Consider the following 18356-nt stretch of genomic DNA (forward strand, 5'->3'; position numbering starts at 1 on the left):
AAAACAAAAGGACACATACAGGTACAATTTTTACCCCCTTCTGCGTCGCTCGGTCACAGTGTGTCAGGCCAGGATTGGTTCCTCAATTCCTCGGAAAAATGTAATACGAGGTGGGCATCCCCGTGGACCTCGGGAGGTCAAACACCTAACCCGACCAGGAGATAGATGGTAGATTGATACTCAAAGTGAGTGTGCTGCTGGACCCATCTTTATACCCATGGGGTCATGTATTTCTCTTTCTTACCTGTGATGCCAAATGGTGCTGGTCCGTCTTTGTGTCACCAGTTCTTACAAGGGAGTTGTGAACTTAATTTACACTTGTAAGAGAGGGAACTAAATCGGGAGTACTGGGCATTCTTTTCTCAGTGGGAGATTCCTCTCCCAGGACGACTGTGTGTGATCGTATCAATATAGGTGCCAGCCAGAGCAGTTCTTGCAGCCTCGAGGTCAGCTCATTGCCTTAATCGTTCTTTCTCATATATATGTTTTCAGCTTACCTAGGATCAGATGAGCTGTCATATCCTGGTCTCGCATCGAGGCTTCAAAGGCTATGCTGATTTTATTGCTCCTCTCTGCCCTGCATTCTCCAGGCACCTCAGAGGGGCAAACAAGATGGACGTGACGGGGGGGCCTGTCTGGATACACCCAGTCACATGCAGACCCTGCAGATGAGAGAGTCTGGCGAGGGATTCCATTTTGCCCCATCTCCCATACTGTTCCTCCAGTAGTTGCAAACTGCCTGGCAGGTAGAAACACTCAGGCAGCGTGAGCACATCTACCAGCCAGTCAGTTCCCAGTTAAGGACTGATACATCTAATTATAATAAAACTTACCTAATTAGAAAATACCAGACATTTTATATGTCTGGTAATTTCTCAATTTGTTTCCCAGACAAAACCCTCAAATACTGGACCTCCGGTACAAAACCGGACACCTGGCAACCCTACCCTTCCTTGCACCCTCCCTCCTAGCCAGATACCTTACCCCCAATCTGCTCCTGCTCCCGCCTCCTGGAGTGCCCATGTGGCGCCGGGTCCCCCAAGCCCTGGCCGAGGCTGGGTGGAGGATGCAGCCGGGTGAAACACTGAAAATGTATTCATTTTTCATTCTTTTTTTGTGTGTGTTTATATTTTTGGGCTGCAAAAAACCGTACTGAAAAAAAACTGGTTCCAACTAAAGTAAAAAGTTTGGGAAACCTGGATCTAGCCAGCTTTCTAGCCATCTATCCAATCCATATTCCCTTAGCTTGCTGGCAAGAATATTGTGGGTGTCTGTATCAAAAGCTTTGCTAATGCTGGCACTGGGGGCTTTGGGAGGACCAGAAACAACTTATTTGAATATTCATCATTTGCTTAATGAATATGCAAATGAATGTTACCAGTCCTCCAAAAGCTCATGAATGGATTTACTGGTCCCAGTGTCAAAAAGTTTGGGAATCCCTGTATTAGTGTATTTGGTTTAGTTGGATATGCTATGTTAGCTATTCGCTCTTGGAAACAAGTTTCTAAAGAACCTATATACAGTATAACGTTGTACAATATGACTGGAAATGGAAATAGCATTTTTAACATTTAAGATAAAATTCCACTATCGCAAAGTGAAACATTGCAGTTTGAGTTATTACTAGTTGTTGCCTTTTAGTTAACGTCAGTATATGTAAAGCCTACAGTAAGTCTCTTATGCATATTCATATACAACATATCTGGTAATAAATAATTTTACGTTGATATATATTATTATAAACACTTTTGTATTAATTTGCTTGTATTGTTAAATGTTCATTAGTTAAGTGTTTGACTTCTCATTAAATTGATTTCATTTGGCAGATGAATTACGGAAACTGAGTTGGTCTGGAATTCCCAAACAAGTTCGTGCTATCACATGGAAGCTTCTTTCAGTAAGTTTTTTGTATGGCAATAATTACATTGTTTCTGTCACTGAAGAATTTTACTTGAGTTGTGGCTTGTTAGTGATACCCCAAAATATTGTCATGTTACCAAATGGTAAAAACAAAGAACACAGTTCCAGTATTTGTTCTATTTCAAACTTTGTTTGTCAAATTAGCAGAAAATGATAATATTTAGTAAATAATTGGTATACCTTAATTTTTTTCTTTAAATATTTGTATTCAGAATTTTGCAAACTTCCCACAAAATATATGATATATTCCAACTAATAATGTTAGCAGAGTGTGAACTAGAAAATCTGTCATCATAAATAGGTGTGTTAACTACAGGTTGGACCTCCACGGTCCAACACCCTCTGGGCCTGAGTGGTCCTGGATGAGAGAATTTGTGGGACCAGGGAAGGTCCCCTGCCACTGGCCCCTTCAGTCTGCTGCCCCTCCTTGCTACTGATTCCTTTGGCCCCACTGCTGTCCGGGCAACATGGCTTCCCTGGCCCCACTGCCAGAGCAGCTGCCCCAACCCCAGTGCTGGCATAGCAGCATGAATTCTTGGCCCTACTGCCGTGACACCAGCCCCGCTGTTGGGTGGCATGTGGCCTTGACTGAACTGCCCTGGTCCAAGCCCAGTTGCTGTGGCAGCACCAGTCCCTCTGCTGTCCAGCACGCAGCCCCAATCGGGCTGCCAGCCTGCTTCGATCCCAGCTGGGTTGCCATAGCCCTGGCTCGGCTGCCATGACCCTGACGGGTTTTCTCTGCTGGACTGCCGTGGCCCTGCCTTACTGCCAGCCAGGCTACCACAGCTCTGCTCCCACTGCCAGGCTATCATGCATCCCTGCTCTCTTGTTCAGGAACATCTATGGTCCGGCAGGATGTAGAGATTCTTCTTCAAGAGGCATCCCTGGGGGTACTCCATAGTGGGTGCTGGTACTCTAGAGGCGCTGGGATGCACCAGCACCCACTGTGGAGTACCCTCAGGGACGCTCGTCTCAAAGAACATCAGTTACAGGAAGGTGAGTAACCTCCTCATGTCGAAAAGACTTTATCTGCAAATCGTCATGAATTAGAACTCTGTTTAGTATTCTGATATATGCACACAAGGGTTTAGCACTGAATTTTTTCAGCAAAGACAAACAATTTTCTTTTAAAAAAATAAATCATCAGGGAATACTAAGTGTTAACTTTCACATTGGATCTGATTTCCAGAGTTTGAAAGACTCAGTCTTGCTAATGAGTCCTAATAAATTTGTTGTGTAGTAGTTTCTTATTCTGAATGCATATGCAGTTTTTAACAGTGAATATTTTATTGATTAAATATCTCTTGTAATTAAAATTAAGCACACAATGCACAGTCACTCTTATTTTAATTTTCAAAATTCAAAGTCCGAGCTATGAGCTGAATAACGTGAATTTCTTGAGACGGAGGGCATGCCTACACATAGAAGAGTTAAACAGAGAGATTGTTTACATGGGGAGTTTAATCTGCAGCATTTTGAATTAATCCACTTTGAAATTGCTTGCATACACATGAGGGAATTCATTGTAGAACACTGACACTGCATTTAACAGGGACTCTGCAGTCCTCTTTCAAAGTGAACTAACTTTGCTGTGAAGTTAGTGTGGACTGTTGTTTTCATGAATGCAGTGCTGCTGAAAGCTACTTTGGCAGTCTTCCAATGGCTGTCTGACACTGATTTGTGAGTAACCATTATTGACGTGTCTGTACACATGCAGGCCTTGCCCTGCTTTGGGGTCATGTTGACTGGATGCTGTCACTTCAGTTGATAAGATGGCACAGCCAGATTTTGTCCTTTTGCTCCTGGATCCCAGGTGATCACAATGCCTGTGATAATTCTCTAGAAGGTTCTACAACACATTTTTGAGCAGTTATTTGGAGCTGTGCCAAGATCCTGAGGAAAAGGGTTAGTGCATAAAAGATCCTGTGGACAGCCAATAGAGCAAAGTCCTTTCATGGATAGTAGTGGGGCCATGAATGCAATGCCAAACAGGACTGGCTAAAAAGCAAACCGGTCAAGGATACCTACATTGAAACAAGGGACAACAGAAAAAATGTAGTAGGGGATGTACAAAACTTGTCAGTTTTTTGAGGACCTACATTAGATTTTCATAAATATGTGGTGACTCAAAACCAGGCTATTTAAGGAACCTTCTGGCCAGTAGTTTGAATGCTGAAATTCATCCTAATCAACATCTGTCCATTTGAGATTAACACGATAGTGGCATGAAGTCTTGTTGGGTCTCTGTTGGCTCATAGCAATTTGAAAATAGTTCTAGCCCATGCATAAAGGAAGTATTGCACTGAGACAGATGAATCATGGGATTTAAGAATTTGAAGTAGACTGGCTTCCCACTATTCATTCCATAGTGAACAGCAAGAAAAGTTTCAGAATACACATCATTCAGTGGCAAAGCAAAGGAAGATGGAATACTCTCAGAGAATGCCCTTCTCTCAATTTGCAGCGAAATGCTGCTGTGGGTACACAATGATGCACATTGACAGAGGGCACAATATCCCATGTGCATGCTATTACTGTGACTTGTGTAATGCTTGATGTTCAGCAAAAAGCCATGGCTTTAACCCTTTCCCTCCCTGTAGGCGAGGCCTGAGTTAACTGAAGATGTGAAGTTAAAGAGCATTAAATCTCTGTGTGGAGGCTCACATGAAGAAGTAAAGGGGCCTTATTTCACTTTTTCTTATACTCAGGTTTAATATGCTTTAACTAATGTTTCACATCTTTAGTTAATTTGGCTTAACTTTTCTGTGTGTCCCTGTGTAAACATGGCTCAGCAGAGTTAAAGCTTTTCCACTCCTGTGTAAATTTGTAGGACCTGTTGTAGTTGGATGGCACAGGAACTGCACCTGGCATTGCTTTCCACACTTGTGTATAGTTTTTGAAAGGTTGGAGACTTTTAAAACGCTGTTTTATTGTGTTCTAATAGTGAAGTAGGATCTTACTGAGTAAGTTCTTTGATAGGAGACTATCAAAGACTGCTTATGGCTTTTCCTCTTGGAGTTGGCATTTATCCAGTGTTCTATTACATTTTTAGGGAGGTGATAAAAACAAAGATTCTGAGTGATAATGATACCAAAAGATCTCATGATACCTTTTCTCATAGTAGGAATGTGAATCTTACTGACCAAATTTTCTCATTATTATTACTTTTTTATCTAGTGCTAAATCTTCTCTGCAATATCAATTGAGTATGGTAGTCTTCACTTCCAGTTTTAACAGCTGTGTAGGGGGAGGTGTTACAAGGTATCAAACTGAAATATTTTGACTTCCATGCTGATCATTTGCAAAAGAAGAACATTAAATAGAGAGTTAAACTGAGGAGTGGTAACACTTTTATTTTGGACAGAAGTCTAGTTAGTTTTAAAATATACAAATGATCATTTGTTTGGAGCAGGGAACGATCACCTAATCTCTTAAATCTAACATTGAAGGCACATAGACTGAAAGGCAATTTACAGTTGTTAAACTGAGAGACTTCTCACTAAATCTCTGACTATGTAATGCTGCTGTGTCTGTTCAAAACAATTTTCAATATGGAAAACACTTAAGTCAGGAAAATGCTCAGGTACTGTCACTGGCTTGTCTAATAGAGGCAACACTTTAAAAAATAGACAATCCCTTCTTAAAGTTAGATAAAGAAATTAAGTGCTACATACATAAAGAGAGTAAACAGCAAGCAGAATTTTATGGCACTCTTCTCTTTGGAATAAAGATTTTAAAAAATGGATTAATAAAGGGATTTGTATTTCTATGCCAGACTTTCAAACTTTTTAAAAATAAAACCTAATTTGTAAGGAAAGCAGATATGTCCAACTGACTTATAATCACAATAGCTGAAACAGTATAACAGCAGAAAACCTCTACTGCTGAGAAAATATTTGTATTGTTGGACAACCAGATTGGGTCTCGCAAATGAATTCTTTTTTTAATGGGACTAAATTAGCCTATAGAAAATTTTCAATGGTTGAAAATAAGTGGGAAGGCAGAATTCAATGTTTAACTTAACAGAAGGCATTGTGGCACTGTCAAATGTCAGAAAGCTTGCATCTCGAGGCAAAACTTAATGCTGATGCAATTTAAAATATCTGAAACCCACTATATATCTGCATATTTTCAGACATGGTCTCAGTGAAATGGGCGTCTGTTGGAGGGAATGAAGGTTCTGGAGATATCATGCTCATTTTGATAGCTTCCTACAATAGGAATTTTTAAAATAATATATCCTTAGGTTCTGTTGTAGTGAGTCAGCATCACCATATCTTAGTTTTGTGTTAAAGACATCTGTACTTCATGCCAAGCTACACATGCAGTGTACTTAGAGTGGAGGACTTCACCAAATTGAAATGACCTTGTATGTATCTTAGGATAGTATTTCAGTGCTTCTATCACAAAATTGCTATTAACGAGAAAGAATAAATGGAAGTTAATACTGTAATTTTCAGACTGTTTTGGGCAGGAAGGAATAATATGCAATTGATCTATTTTTAATATTCTAATGTTTGAGATTGTTCTTTATTTTTTTAATTTTTCTTCAAAAAAGAGACAAACATAAATCCAAATGAATAAACTAGAAAATTGTTTCGAGATTGCTTTGCTTTGTTACAAAATGAAGCATAAATACTAGCAATTACAGTAAAACCTGTGCTATCCGGCACTTAAAAACTTTAGAAACCGGCAAATTTCCAAGCCAGGAAAAAACTTGTTAAAAGCCATCTCCGCCCCCTGGCTTCCACCCCCCCTTCAACAGGCTGCATCCTGCCCCGCCCCAACAGGCCACATCCCGGCCCCCACACCGCTCCTGCTCCTCCCCCCTGCCTTCCACCCCTGCTCCCCATAGGCCCTGCATGGCTCTTCCCTCCCTTCCCCGTGATACCTGGAATTTTTAGAAAACCAGCACGACCTAGTCCCCGGGCATGCCAGATAACACAGGTTTTACTGTATAAAGAATAATTTAGTTTTACAACAAAATTTTAATATGGCAGTATTGTTCTTGGAATCTTATTGGTTATACTTTTATTGGTATTTGCTGTGGCTTAATACGCTACTATGGTAGGCTTTCTGATGAAAGTCAGGAATGTGTTTAAGGACAACCTATGGCTAACATGATTAAGAACTATTTTTTTAATATAACTAATTGGTTAATAAATATGAAAATGGTCATTAGATTTGAAGGAATTTTTTTAGCAGTACTGGCAGAAAATGCAGAATGTAATCTCATTTTTGTATGCTGGTGAGTGCTGTGAGATTATAACAATTTTAGATCAGCAGTCCTTGGTATCAAATTTGTTCTGTAGCCACCTCTGTTAAGATGACAGCTTCCTCAATTTGTATGAAATTTGGAACTGATAAGGTAGTCTCAGCATTGCTCGTTTGAATTAAAACTCCTTTAATTAGACTTCCTGTACAAAGCTTCCAGTATTTATTTTATGTGCACCTGAATATTCAAGAAGCATTCCATTTGCTAATTATGGAAACATCTTATGACATAGGGTTTGTTTTTAAGGAGATTTAAAAATAACTGCAGACATTTATTTCCTTTGATATATTGTAGGGATGTGAATGACTAGTAGACTATCTGATAAGCAAATGCTTATTGTATAGTCGACACACTAGTCTACTAGTCACTCTCCCGCTCTGCCCCTGCCTTGCTGCCTCTATCAGAAAGAGGCAGCAAGAGTAGGGGGGAGGGTGCAGAGGAGAAGGGTGATTCAAAGTGCTAGCTCCATGTGGAGCCTGGGGTCTGCCACTTTGAAACGCTTTGTGCAGCCTGGGATCCATGCAGCATTTCAAAGTGGCAGCGCTGCATGGAGCCTGGGGTCAGCTGGGGACTTTCCCACTGACCCTGGGTTCTATGCAGTGCTGCCACTTTTGAAACACTGTGGGGAGCATGGGGCTAGCAGGGGACTGCTTGAGTCTCCCACTGGCTCCATGTTCCCTGCAGTGCTTTCACCTTTGAAGTGTAGCAACAGTCCTGGGGCTATTGCTACACTTAAAAGGTGGAGGCACCTTATTGACTAATCGAATAGTCGATGCAATTTTCCGGTTAATTTATATTTAACATCCCTAATATATAGCGCTGTGTGTTTACATAAAACATTTAGCTGGAGACCCTGAACTATCATTTTGGGTGGAAGGCAATGATCGATTCTGTATGAAAAGAATGTTGTTACCCTCTGTCTAAGGGGATCTTCTGTGGCACAGGGAGATGAGTTTAAAGTGGCACAAACATGATTTCTCATAAAGCTGCTAATATAAAATCACATAACTCTGTTTAGGTAGGATCTGACTTCTAGCAAGATATGCCTAACTTGAAGGTACCCATAATTCATGGCAAGGTCACTGTTAATATTTACTACTTTATCCTAAAGGAGGATAAATTTTTAAAAGAACTTATAGCTATAAAAAGAATTTTAAGGCTTTCATTTTGTTTGAAATAGTTTAATAAAATCCCTGAAATATGTTGAATGTACATTCTGCTCTAAGATGATTTGGACAGCAAGGACATATGCATATGTATATTTTTTTTCTGATTTCAATGAGAGAGGTAGCATAGAGCTTGTTAAAAATGAATGACATGAAAGGAATAAAATAAGGGCCCCAATGAGGTAATTAATAATCTTACAATATTAGTATTTTCTGTACTTACTGTGCAGATTTCTTTTTGGAAGGCAAACAGCTGCTCTGCATTTTTGATGAGTTATTACTTATAGAAAAATGTTTAAATCTAAAAATATACTCATTCTGAATAAGAATGTCTAAATCTGTAATTGTGTTCATTTTGAACTGAAGAAAGAAAAAAGACTCGTTGAAAGATTTTTTTTTTTTTTTAAATGTGAAGGTACTTTTTCTTGACTTCTAGCCTTTTCACATCCATGTGGGATTGCATTGTAACACTGTACTAACTTCACTACAATATATAATGTGGACATGAGCAGTTCTTTTTCAAGATCTATTTATATTTCCCATCTGATTGAGTATGATTTTTGGTTTATCTCATCATACTGGGCATCCAATATTTTGATCATAGAAAGTGTTGCAGGCATCAAGTCACCAAGGTAAGGAATATCTGGTAGTAGCTAAATGGGATCCCTTACTTTCGCCATTCCTAAAACTCCTCTCCCTGCTTCACAAAATCCCCCCAAGCAGTGTTCCCGCTAAGAGTTCCCAACTGTGAGCGGAGTAAGTTTTATCTTGTGCACCAACATTGATCTCATGTATGCTTATTCGGATGTGCACCACTGTGGCACCCACCAGTTACTAACAAAATCTCTCTTTCTATATATATAGACACATGTACATGGCACAGGAATCAGGGCAGGGGATGGGAGGTATGGGGGGGTTCAAGTTTCAGGGCAGGGGGGAACTCAGGATGGGGGGGCTGAAAGGTTGGGAAGGTGGCAGCCTCTTCTTAGAGGGTGGCTGGAGATGGGTTGCCAATTCCTCTGGTGGTTCCTTGCAGAGGGCAGGTTCATGAGTGGGCTGCCCAGTCCTCCAGGAAGTTGCTCGCTGAAGGGAAAATGGAACTGGGCTGCCTGACCCCTGGCCAGCTGGCAACTCTTTATGGGAGGAAGGGCTGGGGCTGGGCTGCCCAGCTCCTTTAACCAGTGGGTGAGGGGGGAGCTGGGGCTGCGCTGCCCAGCGCTCCCAGCTGGCAGCTCTTGAGGTAATGGGGCCAGAGCTGCTGGCTAGCGGCCACCCATCTGGCTGGTGCTGCAGCTGAGAGCCAGGAGAATAGGTTTAGGGGCCTCATGGCAGCTCCAGCTTTGGCTGCCGGAGCACCTGCCACACAGCTCCTGCCTTGGCCCCAGCCGCCAATGCTTCTGCCGCCTTGCCATGCGACTCCGGCCCCAGCCACCAGAGCAGCGGCTGGCCACCAGAGCAGCCACTATGTGGCTTCGGCCTCAGCCGTCAGAGCAGCTCTGACCCTGGCTGGGACCGCCAGAGAAGCTGCCATGTGGCTTTGATCCCAGACTGGGCTGCCAGAGCAGCCACTGTCCACCACATGGCTGTGGCCCTGGCTGGACCACAGCATTCTTCCCGCCCCACCATAGCTGGAACTGGGGCTGGTGAGGGTACCCCAGCAGGGCCAGTCTCACTGTGCTCCGGCTCCAGCCAGAGCAAACGGGGGCAGGGCAGCCACCCACCGCCATGCGGCCTTGCCAGAATGCACCAGGCCATTGCCACTACCATCACTCACTTTCTGATCCAGCAGGAAAGTGAGTGGTGGTGAGTGTTGCTGCGCAGCACTGCAGGCGAGGTGGGCAGCCTAAAATTTTTTGTGCGCGGCCATGTAGGTGTGTAGCTTAGAGGGAACCTTGCTTTCAAGTATCTAAAGTAACAAAGATTCAGTGTTTTGAGTACGTTTTGTTCCAAGTTCATTAGAATGTTTATTTTGTGTAGCAACCTTTATCTGCTTTTAAAAAAGGAACAAATATTTTATCTGAAAAAGGTTTGAAATATAAATTTAATATTGAATTGTAGCTTTTGTATCCTTGCAAAAATCCGATGATTGAAATGATTTTTTTCCTTCATATTTCAGGGTTACCTTCCTGCTAATGTGGACCGAAGAGAAGGCACATTACAGAGAAAACGAAAAGAGTATTTTGCATTTATTGAACAATATTATGACTCCAGAAATGAGGAAGGTCATCAAGACACATACAGACAGGTGTAGTAGAATATTGAAAAAAATCTTAACCTTTGTGAAATGTGTATTTTAAATGTTCCACGACAAATCTTTTTGATAACGTGTTTCAGTATTTTCTATATTGCTTTATTACTACTACATAGCTAGGCAGAAGGATATTTTTGTTCAGCTGTGTGTTCGATAATAATTTTTGTGGTTTACCACCCACCAGGAAATGTAGCAAGCACTGTTCAGTAATATTGAGGTGTCTTTGATCTGTAGTTTAAAAAAGTGTCTATAGTTTTATTTCTTTACTTGTGAAACATTAAATATCAGTATTTTAAATCATTTAGGGCATTTGGTATGCAATGCTACCACTTCCTACACATCGGGGAAAGAGGCTCAACAAAGCTTCTCTGTCTCATGATTGGGTGGGGTGGGGGAAATCAGGAGTGGCAGAAGCTCCCTAAAAGTTGGGCACTGCCCCCACACTGCATCTTCCCCTTAGACCTTCCTCCCACCTCACCTCTTTCCACCAGGATCCCACCCACAGCTCATGTAGCCCTCCCGCTTTTAAGAGTGATGGGACAATGGGCCCTGAACCTCCCTGTCTGGCACTCCTAGGAGAGTTGGAGTGGGCAGAAATTTTACTCCTTGTTCCCTCCGTAGTTGTCAGGAGTGCATGCTCCAACAGATACATGTCATTTTAATGTTTTCCCCAGAAGAGTGGGCAGGCTATAGGGATATTGTGACCAGCAGCTCCTTAACAGGGGTGTTCTAGCCCTTATCACATATATTATAACAGGTTGGATCTGCAACTGTAGGCTTTTCTTGCCCCACTGAACACCTGTTTTGGCACAATTTTTTTATCTTTACAATACAAACTAATTTTTCATTCCAGTTCAAATTGGATCCTTCAGCTAAACTCTGTCCTTCTAAAGTGCATAACACTTCCCAGAACTTACACCGATCACCTTTCCTGTCTACAAAAATTAAAAAGAATTTCCCTGCAAGGCTGTGTCTACTCTTACAGTTGTACTGATAGATCTTGGCAGCTATAGGAATGCTTATGTAGCTGCGTTATATTGAGTGAAGAGAACTGTCCCACTAACATAGTGCTGTGTACATGAGGTTTTTTGCTGGCAAAACGTATGTTGCTCAGGGGTATGTTTTTTTCACACCCCGAAGTGACAAAGTTTTGTCGTAAGTGCTAGTGTAGATATGACTTAAGATGTATATTTTGCCTTCATAATATAACAGATTCCAAATTTACTTAAGTAAATTCTACCAAAGATATTTCAGAAAATTGCCATATTTGTGTGTCAGCATAGATCAGTTGATAAACCTTTCTTCACTAACACTAGCGAAGTACAGACTAGAACAGTAAAGTGCTAAGAGCAGGTCTCCTACTTCAAAATAATCCACTGTTATAGGGAAACAAAATACTGATGCTATATAACTATTTACACAACTAATTCACTGGAGATTTATTATTTGAACTGACCACATACATTTTCCTTCTCAGTTTAAGAATTTCAAGAGCCACAAGAATGGTGCTGTTTTTGACAACATTAATTCTTTTTTGGGTTTGAAGTAGAGGAAAAATACTGCCTCATTTCTTATAGACTCATAGACTCCAAGATCAGAAGGGACCATTATGATCATCGAGTCTGACCCCCTGCACAGTGCAGGCCCCAAAATCTCACCCACCCGTCCTAGAATAATCCTCTCACCTATATCTCAGATATTGAAGCCTTCAAATACTTTGAAGACCCCAAAATGCAGAGATCCTCTAGCTGTGATCTGTACCCCATGCTACAGAGGAAGGCGAAAAACCTCCAGGGCCTCTGCCAATCTACCCTGGAGGAAAATTCCTTCCCGACCCCAAATATGACGATCAGCTAAACCCTGAGCATGTGGGCAAGACTCATCAGCCAGACACCCAGAAAGTTCTCTATAGTAACTCCTATCATCCCTCCATTGACCTATTTCTCACTGATAATGAATGGTCAATTAGATACCAAGATCCTGTTATCTCATCAAACCATCCCCTTCATAAACCCATCTAGTTTAATCTTGAAACGAGATAGATCTTTTGCCCCCACTACTTCCCTTGGAAGGCCGTTCCAGAACTTCACTCCTCTAATGGTAAGAAACTTTCGTCTAATCTCAAGTCTAAACTTCCTACTAGCCAGCTTATATCCATTTGTTCTTGTGTCCACATTGGTATTAAACTTAAATAATTCCTCTCCCTCCCTGGTATTTATCCCTCTAATATATTTAAAAAGTGCAATCATGTCCCCCCTCAGCCTTCTTTTGGTTAAAGTAAACAAGCCAAGCTCCTTGAGTCTCCTTTCATAAGACAGGTTTTCCATTCCTCGGATCATCCTAATGGCCCTTCTTTGTACCTGTTCCAGTTTGAATTCATCCTTCTTAAACATGGGAGACCAGAACTGCACACAGTATTCCAAATGGGGTCTCACCAATGCCTTGTATAATGGCACTAACACCTCCTTATCCCTACTGGAAATACCCCGCCTAATACATCCCAAGATCGTATTAGCCTTTTTCACGGCCATGTCACAATGGCGGCTCATAGTCATTCTATAATCAACCAGGACTCCGAGGTCCTTCTCCTCCTCCGTTACTTCCAACTGATGTGTCCCCAGCTTATAACTAAAATGCTTGTTATTAATCCCTAAATGTATAACCTTACACTTCTCACTATTAAATTTCATCCTATTGCTATCACTCCAATTTACAAGATCATCCAGATCTTCCTGTATGATATCCCGATCCTTTTCTGAATTGTCAATAGCTCCCAATTTTGTGTCATCTGCAGATTTTATTAGGACACTTCCACTTTTGGTGCCAAGATCAGCAATAAAAAGATTAAATAAAATTGGCCCCAAAACTGATCCCTGAGGAACTCCGCTAGTAACCTTCCTCCAACCTGACAGTTCACCTTTCAATATGACCCGCTGTAGTCTCCCCTTTAACCAGTTGCTTATCCACCTCTCAACTTTCATATTAATCCCTATCTTTTCCAATTTAACCAATAATTCCCCATGTGGTACTGTATCAAATGCCTTACTAAAGTCGAGGTAGATTAGATCCACTGCATTTCCTTTATCTAAAAAATCTGTTACTTTCTCAAAAAAGGAGATCAGATTGGTTTGGCACGATCTACCTTTTGTGTAAAACCATGTTGTAATTTGTCCCAATTGCCATTAGCCTCAATGTCTCTAACTACTTTCTCCTTCAAAATTTTTTCCAGGATCTTACATACTACAGCTGTCAAACTAACAGGCCTATAGTTACCCGGGTCGCTTTTTTTCCCTTTCTTAAAAATCGGAACTATATTAGCAATTCTCCAGTCAAATGGTACAACCCCTGAGTTTAGAGATTTATTAAAAATGTTTGCTAATAGACTTGCAAGTTCATGTGCCAGTTCCTTTAATATTCTTGGATGAAGACCATCTGGGCCCCCTGATTTACTCCCATTAAGCTGTTCAAGTTTGGCTTTCACCTCGGATATGGTAATATCTACCTCCTTATCCTCAGTCCCATTTGTTAACTTACCATTATCCCTTCATTAGCCTCATTAAAGACTGAAGCAAAATATTTGTTCAAATATTGGGCCATTCCTAGATTATCCTTAACCTCCACTTCATCCTTAGTAATTAGTGGTCCTACTTCTTCTTTTATTGTTTTTTTCCTATTTATATGGCTATAAAACCTTTTACTATTGGTTTTAATTCCCTTTGCAAGGTCCAACTCTACCTGACTTTTAGCCTTTCTCACTTTATCCCTACATGCTCTAACCTCAATAAGGTAGCTTTCTTTACTGATCCCTCCCATTTTCCACTCCTTATATGCTTTCTGCTTTTTCTTAATCACCTCTCTGAGATGCTTGCTCATCCAGCTGGGTCTAACACACCTGTCTATAATTTTTTTCCCTTTTCTAGGGATACAGACTTCTGACAGTTTCTGCAACTTTAACTTAAAATAATTCCAGGCCTCCTCCACTTTAAGATCCATAATTTCTTTAGTCCAATCAACTTCCCTAACAAATTTCCTTAATTTACTAAAGTTAGCCCTTTTGAAATCAAAAACCCTAGTCTCAGATTTATTTTTGTTTATCCTTCCATTTAATTTAAACTGAATTAGCTCATGGTCACTCGAGCCAAGGTTGTCTCCTACAACCATTTCATCTATGAAGTCCTCGCTACTCACCAAAACCAAATCTAAAATAGCATCCCCCCTTGTTGGTTCAGCAACTACTTGATGAAGGAATTCATTAGCTATCACATCTAGGAAAATCTGAGCCCTTTTACTATTACTAGCACTTGTTCTCCAGTCTATATCTGGAAAGTTGAAATCTCCCATGATTACACAGTTTCCATGAGTATTTACTTCATTAAAAACATTAAAGAGGTCTCTATCCATATCCAAATTGGATCCTGGTGGTCTATAACACACCCCAAGCACTATGCCAGGGGAGGATCTGATAGTTTTCTTCCCCAATGTGATTTTTGCCCAAACGGACTCTGTCTTTTCCATTCCATCACTTTTTATTTCTTTACAATCTACCTCATCTTTGATATACAATGCGACTCCACCACCTTTACCCTTATTTCTGTCTTTCCTAAACAACACATACCCTTCAAAACCTGTAATCCAGTCATGCCTAGTATTCCACCATGTTTCTGTTATTCCTATAATATCTGGTTTCACTTCCTGGACCAATAGCTCTAGTTCCTCCTTTTTGTTACCTAGGCTCCTCGCATTGGTGTACAAACATCTTAATTTTTGCTGTTTGGCCTCATTCACATTCTTTACCCAATTTGGCACAGACATTATACCTCCAATATGACCTATTAGACTAGTATCCACCCCACCCTTCCTCCTGTTCATTCTCCTACCCCCAGCTATATCCTTTCTTACTTCGTTTTCCTCCCTCTCAGTGTTAAAATCTGGCGTAGAGATTACCTTGGCATCTCCCAACCATCTCCCCCAAATTCCTAGTTTAAAGCTCTCTTAATAAGTTGAGCCAGCCTCCATCCTAGAAGTCTATTTCCCTCCCTACTTAGGTGAAGTCCATCTCTAGAGAACAGTCCTCTGTCCATAAATGCCTCCTAGTGACCATACATCCCAAAGCCCTCCTTATAGCACCACTGCCTAAGCCATCTATTGATCATCATAATCCTGTCACATCTTTGTTGCCCTTCTCTAGGAACAGGCAGAATTCCACTGAAGATCACCTGAGCCTCAATTTCCTTGAGCATCCTCCCCAGCCTAGCATAGTCCCCCTTAATTCGTTCCAGCGAAAATGTAGCTGTATCATTTGTTCCTACATGAAGGATGATCAATGGATTCCTTCCTGCTCCCTTAATAATTCTCTTCAACCTCAATTCCACATCTCGTATCTTAGCACCTGGCAGACAGCACACCCTTCTATTCTCTGGATCAACTCTGGTTACAGGCCTATCTATTCTTCTCAATAAGGAGTCCCCAATCACATAGACCTGCCTTTTCCTAATGACAGTGAAATTCTCTGGTCTATCTCTAGCTTCCTCTGGCTGCAAGTCCTTACCATTCCTATTTTCCCTTGTAATCCTAATGCTCATTATTGGTGTTGTCTTCATTAAGTCTTCCCCTTTATCTATGGGATTAGCCACTCTTCTCTTCTTCCTTACCCTTCCATCTTCATTATCTACCTGCCGTACCCCTTCTTCATTTTCCAACTCCACATACCTGTTCTTGAGCTCTATTTTTCCTTCACTAACCCATCTTTTCCTCTGCCTGGTCCTCTGAGTCACACGTTTCCACTGTCCATTTTCTTCACCCCCCTCTGAGGCCCTTGATCCTGCTTCCATCTGCATATCTAATCTTTCCCCTTTAGCCACATCATGCCTTTGCCCCATCATCTGCTCAAACCCCCTTCTAAACTCGACCAGAGTTTCCACCTGCATCTCCAGTCCTCGGATCTTTTCTTCCATTAGTTCTATCAGGCGGCACTTCATGCAAATAAAACTCCTTTCAGGTACCCCCTCCAGAATCATGTGCATACCGCAGCTATCACATCCAATCATCCTCCTTGTGTTCTCTACTACTTGGGCCATGGCCACTAATGCCTTTATGTTTTATCTACTTTCTCACCAAAATCCTATTAGTCCGGTGAACACAAAAACAAACCAAAACACCCCGTCCACAGCAAAAACAAACTCCAAACAAGTTCCAATATCCAAACTCCCTTTACAAACTCCCACTCAAACTCCCCTGTTTACAGCTCTGTTTGCTTGGCTCCTGTGCCACTGCAGCTATCTGACTAGGCATAAAAATTAATTCTCCTCAGTGTTACACTATTGGGAGTTACATTGGTACAGGAGACCTCTTGGCCTTCTTTCTCACTAACTCAAACGTTAATCTTCTTAATAGTATGCTTATACTGTGCCATTAGTGATCACTCCATAGAATTCAAAAGTCTTACCCATCCTAACAAAAGCTGAATTTACTTAACCAGATCACGAAAGCAGTAATTTGCAAAACTTCATAATATGACATAAGCTCTTAACTTTGAAAGAAAACGGAGTGTCTCCTAATTTGGCTGTAGTTTATAACTTCTGAATGACTTGAAGATGTAGAGCTAGTTCTTCAAATGCTACATATCAGAATAATTCTGTGGAAATCAACATTGTTCATGTAGAATTATCTAGTTTTCCACGACTTACTAAGGCCATGTCTACACTACAGACTGAGGGTGCCTCAGCTTATATGTAAGCATCCTGATGCTGCAGATAGTATATCAGTTTTGTGCATGCATGCTTGGCTCAGTTTGTTGGCAGTATGCGTACTCACCAGAATATTTATTAAGAATGCTTTGCACCATGGGTAGGCATCGCATAGTGTAACTCACCACCATCTAGTACACTGTTATTTGGGAAGTTCTGGGAATGCATGGTGGGTCTGAAAGAAGTCATGGATGATAGAGACTGGGGAACTTTGGATCAGTTTTCTGGTTTGCAATTGTCTTCATCTTATGTTATCCATATCCATAATTTTTGCACCTTTTTTTTAAAATCCCACAATCCTGCACAGCCTCCTCGCTTTCTGCCATCACCCTTCCAGAGCTCTGCACTGTTGTCATGACTATTGCAAGAACAGGGCATGTGATCTTGCAGTGTTTGCAGAGCTGCCAGAAGAACCAAATGAGTGAGGAACATAATGATTCCTTGGAGATTGGATTACTGTTGAATGTAATAAAGTCAGGGTTGTTGCTGGTGTAAGCGGGGGAATGGTCCCACTCTTGTGGGGAACTTTCCTGGCTTCTATACACCCCGGTGAAATGAACCAGCGAAAGGATCTGAGTCCCCGCTCCCACTTCCTTTACCCCACGGCTCCCTGATCCTGAGGGCTCCCCCTCCACTCTCCTGAGTAGCAGAGCCCTTGAAACCCCATCAAGGCTGGGCCCAGGTTTCCTGGGGCTTAATCCCTGACCTTGTAGTCACTAGGGGCAGGAGTTAGGGTGTCCCCACTCCGAGGTGCTCTCTTTACACTGCAGGCCTTCTTGGCCCAGTGACCACTTCATAAGGTTCAAAGCAAATACAATTTATTAAACATCAACTGATTAAAGAGAATAGAATAAGAAACAATGAGAATGGTTAAATGGGAACACACAGCCCTGCTCTGTAGCACAGGGACATCAACACAGCAGTCTGCAGAGTGTAAGGACAGTTCACAGTCTCTTCCTTAGAAGCCCTGGATGTGCTGCAAGGGGCTGCAGGCTGGA

The 18356-nt window shown here is 41.5% G+C and overlaps 1 protein-coding gene across 2 annotated transcripts in view; it reads left to right on the forward strand.

Annotated features, from left to right (window-relative positions):
- The window catches only part of TBC1D22A (TBC1 domain family member 22A), a 418728-nt gene that overhangs the window by 66300 nt on the left and 334072 nt on the right, over positions 1-18356 (forward strand). For both annotated transcript variants that reach the window (XM_075927774.1, XM_075927768.1), the window contains 2 exons: positions 1827-1897; positions 10478-10606. In XM_075927774.1, coding sequence (XP_075783889.1) covers positions 1827-1897; positions 10478-10606 — 200 coding nt within the window. The remainder of the gene's footprint in view (positions 1-1826; positions 1898-10477; positions 10607-18356) is intronic.

Source organism: Pelodiscus sinensis, chromosome 1, assembly GCF_049634645.1.
Source record: "Pelodiscus sinensis isolate JC-2024 chromosome 1, ASM4963464v1, whole genome shotgun sequence".
In the NCBI taxonomy this organism is placed as follows: Eukaryota; Metazoa; Chordata; order Testudines; family Trionychidae; genus Pelodiscus; species Pelodiscus sinensis.